The sequence below is a fragment of the Ascaphus truei genome, chromosome 2 (genome assembly GCF_040206685.1).
Source record: "Ascaphus truei isolate aAscTru1 chromosome 2, aAscTru1.hap1, whole genome shotgun sequence".
NCBI classification, from domain to species: Eukaryota; Metazoa; Chordata; class Amphibia; order Anura; family Ascaphidae; genus Ascaphus; species Ascaphus truei.
In genome coordinates this window covers 4071533-4078182 of record NC_134484.1, presented here as the reverse complement: position 1 = coordinate 4078182, position 6650 = coordinate 4071533, and the positions used below count along the sequence as shown (strand labels likewise).

Below are 6650 nucleotides of genomic sequence, written 5' to 3'. Positions count from 1 at the left end.
ATATGATCCCGGTATTGCTCAGTGATATGATCCCGGTATTGCTCAGTGATCCCGGTATTGCTCAGTGATATGATTCCGGTATTGCTCAGTGATATGATCCCGGTATTGCTCAGTGATCCCGGTATTGCTCAGTGATATGATCCCGGTATTGCTCAGGGATATGATCCCGGTATTGCTCCCAGTGATATGAGCCCGGTATTGCTCAGTGATCTGATCCCGGTATTGCTCAGTGATCCCGGTATTGCTCCCGGTGATATGATCCTGGTATTGATCAGTGATCCCGGTATTGGTCAGTGATCCCGGTATTGCTCAGTGATATGATCCTGGTATTGCTCAGTGATTTGATCCCGGTATTGCTCAGTGATATGATCCTGGTATTGCTCAGTGATTTGATCCTGGTATTGCTCAGTGTTATGATTCCAGTATTGCTCAGTTTTATGATCACGGTATTGCTCAGTGATCCCGGTATTGCTCAGTGATATGATCAGTGATATGATCCCGGTATTGCTCAGTGATATGATCCCAGTATTGCTCAGTTTTATGATCCCGGTATTGCTCAGTGATATGATCCCGGTATTGCTCATTGATATGATCCTGGTATTGCTCAGTTTTATGATCCCGGTATTGCTCAGTGATATGATACCGGTATTGCTCAGTGATATGATCCCGGTATTGCTCAGTGATATGATCCCGGTATTGCTCAGTGATATGATCCCGGTATTGCTCAGTGATATGATCCCGGTATTGCTCAGTGATATGATCCCGGTATTGCTCAGTGATATGATCCCGGTATTGCTCAGTGATATGATCCTGGTATTAGTCAGTGATAGGATCCCGGTATTGCTCAGTGATATGATCCCGGTGTTGCTCAGTGATAGGATCCCGGTATTGCTCAGTGATATGATCCCGGTATTGCTCAGTGATATGATCCCGGTATTGCTCAGTTTTATGATCCCGGTATTGCACAGTGATATGATCCCGGTATTGCTCAGTGATATGATCCCGGTATTGCTCAGAGATACAGTATGATCCCGGTATTGCTCAGTGATATGATCCCGGTATTGCTCAGTGACCCCGGTATTGCTCAGTTTTATGATCCCGGTATTGCTCAGTGATATGATCCCGGTATTGCTCAGTGATCCAAGTATTGCTCAGTGATATGATCCCGGTATTGCTCAGTGATCCCGGTATAGCTCAGTGATATGATCCCGGTATTGCTCAGTGATCCCGGTATTGCTCAGTGATCCCGGTATTGCTCAGTGATCCCGGTATTGCTCAGTGATCCCGGTATTGCTCAGTGATCCCGGTATTGCTCCCGGTGATCCCGGTATTGCTCAGTGATCCCGGTATTGCTCAGTGATCCCGGTATTGCTCAGTGATCCCGGTATTGCTCCCGGTGATCCAGGTATTGCTCCCGGTGATCCAGGTATTGCTCCCGGTGATATGATCCCGGTATTAAGGAGTTACTCTCCTGTGACAGGGACCACATCTCTTTTTAGACGTTGTTCAGTTTAGGGATTATAAATGTAAAAATCTGAGATAACCGCACCAAACAGAAAAGAAATGCCTAGGTGGGACTTCACCTTTATCCCGGGTGGCTGCCGCCTGCTGGATTACGCCCCCTGGCACTGATGGATTAACATTAGACTAGATGATAACAGAGAACGGGATGCACATTGGACCGGCCTTAGCTCTGCCCTGTGACCTGTTCATCCCTCACTTCCTGTACTGTACGAGCTGCGAGCAGACCCGCGCTGCCTCTTCTGTCCCTGTCAGGTTTCCAGAAGCTGGTGAGTTTTCATACGCCGCTCCCTACGTGTCTACAGATAAACAGATAACGCTCCGCGCTGGGGCTGTCCTAACAGTAGTGTTGCACTGATGGGGTTAAAACTCTTGCAGCTGCCTGCCGGAGGAACTCCACACCCCCTAAATAAAGTGATCTCCTTTCCGGGAAGCTCACAAAACAAAGGAAGAACAGGCAGAAATCGCAGTGCGCAAACACAAATAGTCTTTATTTAAAGCAGCCCCACACCCAGAGGCTGCACACAAACACATCATGTGAAACACACAGGGCACAGCTTCAAATGTCCGCGGGGCACAGAAATCCAGTGCAAGTAACAAACTAATATGACCATAAAATAAAAGTTTAACTTACAATTGCCCAAAAATGGGAGACAGCCCCAGGAAGCCTTGGGTCACACAGCCAGGGATAGTAGATGTAGGTGGTCCGGACCAGCACTATACACCCGCGCCACAATGAACCTCTGCCCCCCCCCCCCCTCCCCAAGATATGTCTCTTTTTCACTCCAACAGATCCAAGACGCAGCCTCACGTGACCTCTAGCGGTCACAGCTGCTGACAGGCTGATTAAGCAGAATTAGATTCACCACTGAGGGCTGTGGTCTTGTGCAACAGCTGGGGTATTTAAACTCTATCACGTGAACGCCTGATGAAGCAGTACGTGCGAAACTAGTAGAGGTCACGTGAGGCTGAGTCTTGGATCTGTTGGAGTGAGAAAGAGACACATCTTGTGGGGGGCAGAGGTTCCTTGCGGCGCGCGTGTATATAGTGTTGGTCCGGACTATCCCTGGCTGTGTGACCCAAGGCTTCCTGGGGCTGCCTCCCATTTTTGCACAATTGTAAGTCACACTTTAATTTTATGGTTATATTAGTTTGTTACTAGCGCTGGAGTTCTGTGCCCCGCGGACATTTGAAGCTGTGCCCTGTGTGTTTCACATGATGTGTTTGTGTGCAGCCTCTGGGTTTCTTTCTTTCTCTACCTACATGTCTGTTTAACCCATTCACTGCCAGGGACAGCCTGTCATTTAGAGCGCAGGGTACATTGGGTTTGCTTTGAGTTGGCTCCAACTTTTGATGCCAGAGAAGATATGGGCCGATTGCAAAAACAAATATATATATATTTGCCGCGCTTCCCCGTGTAGGGAGCCCGCAGCGGGCAAATAAATTGGTCAGACATACGTGAGAAACAAAGTCAATCCCTGCGCGTCCCCCGTTGGGTGACAATATAAGGTGGGAAATATACATGTCCCTTCCCTCCCCCGACCCACATATAAATAAACACACAACAAAGGGTCTGGAGGAACAAAGGCCACGGCTTTATTTACACAAATAAACCCTGGTAAGTGCCAACCCTGCCAGTGTGCTCTCCCCCGGGTAAAGGCTGATGGCACCCCAACCATGGCCCGCACACCCACCAATCCGGGCGCCCGATGGCACCCCAACCACGGCCCGTACACCCACCAAGCCGGGCGCCCAATGGCACCCCAACCACGGCCCACACACCCACCAAGCCGGGTGCCCGATGGCACCCCAACCACGGCCCGTACACCCACCAAGCCAGGCGCCCGTTGGCACCCCAACCATGCCCCGCACACCCACCAAGCCGGGCGCCCAATGGCACCCCAACCACGGCCCACACACCCACCAAGCCGGGTGCCCGATGGCACCCCAACCACGGCCCGTACACCCACCAAGCCAGGCGCCCGATGGCACCCCGACCATAGCCCGCACACCCACCAAGCCGGCCGCCCGATGGCACCCCAACCATGTCCCGCACACCCACCAAGCCACGGCCCGCACACCCACCAAGCCATGGCCCGCACACCCACCAAGCCAGGCACCCGAGGGCACCCCAACCACGGCCCGCACACCCACCAAGCCGGGCGCCCAATGGCACACCAACCATGGCCCGCACACCCACCAAGCCGGGTGCCCGATGGCACCTCAATCATGGCCCGTACACCCACCACCAGGCCGGGCGCCCGATGGCACCACAACCACGGCCCGCACAGCCACCAAGCCGGGCGCCCGATGGCACCCCAACAACGGCCCGCACACCCACCAAGCCGGGCGCCCGATGGCACCCCAACCACGGCCCGCAAACCCACCAAGCCAGACGTCCGATGGCACCTCAACCACGGCCCGCACACCCACCAAACCGGGCGCCCGATGGCACCCCAACCACGGCCCGCACACCCACCAAGCCGGGCGCCCGATGGCACCCCAACCACGGCCCGTACACCCACCACCAGGCCGGGCGCCCGATGGCACCCCAACCACGGCCCGTACACCCACCAAGCCGGGCGCCCGATGACACCCCAACTATGGCCCGCACACCCACCAAGCCGGGCGCCCGATGGCACCCCAACCACGGCCCACACACCCACCAAGCCGGGTGCCCGATGGCACCCCGACCATGGCCCGCAAACCCACCAAGCCGGGTGCCCGATGGAACCCCAACCACGGCCCGCACACCCACCAAGCCGGGTGCCCGATGGACCACAACCATGGCCCGCAAACCCACCAAGCCAGGTGCCCGATGGCACCCCAACCATGGCCTGTACACCCACCAAGACGGGCGCCCGATGGCACCCCAACCACGGCCCGCACACCCACCACCAGGCCGGGCGCCCGATGGCACCCCAACCACGGCCCGCACACCCACCAAGCCGGGTGCCCGATGGCACCCCAACCATGGCCCGCAAACCCACCAAGCCGGGTGCCCGATGGCACCCCAACCACGGCCCGCACACCCACCAAGCCGGGTGCCCGATGGCACCCCAACCATGGCCCGCAAACCCACCAAGCCAGGTGCCCGATGGCACCCCAACCATGGCCCGTACAACCACCAAGCCGGGCGCCCGATGGCACCCCAACCATGGCCTGCACACCCACCAAGCCGGGTGCCCGATGGCACCACAACCATGGCCTGCAAACCCACCAAGCCAGGTGCCCGATGGCACCCCAACCACGGCCCACACACCCACCAAGCCGGGTGCCCGATGGCACCACAACCATGGCCCGCAAACCCACCAAGCCAGGTGCCCGATGGCACCCCAACCACGGCCCGCACTCCCACCACCAAGCCGGGCGCCCGATGGCACCCCAACCACGGCCCGCACACCCACCAAGCCGGGTGCCCGATGGCACCCCAACCATGGCCCGCAAACCCACCAAGCCGGGTGCCCGATGGCACCCCAACCACGGCCCGCACACCCACCAAGCCGGGTGCCCGATGGCACCACAACCATGGCCCGCAAACCCACCAAGCCAGGTGCCCGATGGCACCCCAACCATGGCCCGTACAACCACCAAGCCGGGCGCCCGATGGCACCCCAACCATGGCCTGCACACCCACCAAGCCGGGTGCCCGATGGCACCCCAACCACGGCCCGCACACCCACCAAGCCGGGTGCCCGATGGCACCCCAACCATGGCCTGCACACCCACCAAGCCGGGTGCCCGATGGCACCCCAACCACGGCCTGCACACCCACCAAGCCGGGTGCCCGATGGCACCCCAACCACGGCCTGCACACCCACCAAGCCACGGCCCGCACACCCACCAAGCCATGGCCCGCACACCCAACAAGCCAGGCACCCGAGGGCACCCCAACCACGGCACGCACACCCACCAAGCCAGGCACCCGATGGCACCCCAACCACGCCCCGCACACCCACCAAGCCGGGTGCCCGATGGCACCCCAACCACGGCCTGCACACCCACCAAGCCACGGCCCGCACACCCACCAAGCCATGGCCCGCACACCCAACAAGCCAGGCACCCGAGGGCACCCCAACCACGGCCCGCACACCCACCAAGCCAGGCACCCGATGGCACCCCAACCACGCCCCGCACACCCACCAAGCCGGGCGTCCGATGGCACCCCAACCACGGCCCGCACACCCACCAAGCCGGGCGCCCGATGGCACCCCAACCATGGCCCGCACACCCACCAAGCCACGGCCCGCACACCCACCAAGCCGGGTGCCCGATGGCACCCCAACCATGCCCCGCACACCCACCAAGCCGGGCGCCCGATGGCACCCCAGCCACGGCCTGCACACCCACGAAGCCGGGCGCCTGATGGCACCCCAACCACGGCCCGTACACCCACCACCAGGCCGGGTGCCCGATGGCACCCCAACCACGGCCCGCACACCCACCAAGCCGGGCGCCCGATGGCACCCCAACCACGGCCCGCACACCCACCAAACCGGGCACCCGATGGCACCCCAACCACGGCCCGTACACCCACCACCAGGCCGGGCGCCCGATAGCACCCCAACCACGGCACACACACCCACCAAGCCGGGCGCCCGATGGCACCCCAACAATGGCCCACACTCCCACCAAGCCGGGCGTCCGATGGCACCCCAACCACGGCCCGCACACCCACCAAGCCGGGCGCCTGATGGCACCCCAACCATGCCCCGCACACCCACCAAGCCGGGCGCCCGATGGCACCCCAACCATGGTCCGCACACCCACCAAGCCGGGCGCCCGATGGCACCCCAACCACGGCCCGCACACCCACCAAGCCAGGCGCCCAATGGCACCCCGACCATGGCCCGCACACCCACCAAGCCGGGCGCCCGATGGCACCCCAACCACGGCCCGCACACCCACCAAGTCGGGTGCCCAATGGCACCCCGACCATGGCCCGCAAACCCACCAAGCCACGGCCCACACACCCACCAAGCCGGGCGCCCGATGGCACCCCAACCACGGCCCGCACACCCACCAAGCCGGGTGCCCGATGGCACCCCAACCACGGCCCGAACACCCACCACCAGGCCGGGAGCCCGATGGCACCCCAACCACGGCCCGCACTCCCACCAAGCCGGGCG

General features: G+C 60.6%; 1 protein-coding gene across 1 annotated transcript in view; it reads left to right on the top strand.

Moving 5' to 3' along the window:
- Nucleotides 1-1651: 1651 nt before the first annotated feature.
- The window catches only part of LOC142474469 (alanine aminotransferase 2-like), a 143724-nt gene continuing 138725 nt past the window's right edge, over nt 1652-6650 (top strand). Inside the window, exon 1 of the mRNA XM_075580869.1 lies at nt 1652-1790. Coding sequence (XP_075436984.1) covers nt 1652-1790 — 139 coding nt within the window. The remainder of the gene's footprint in view (nt 1791-6650) is intronic.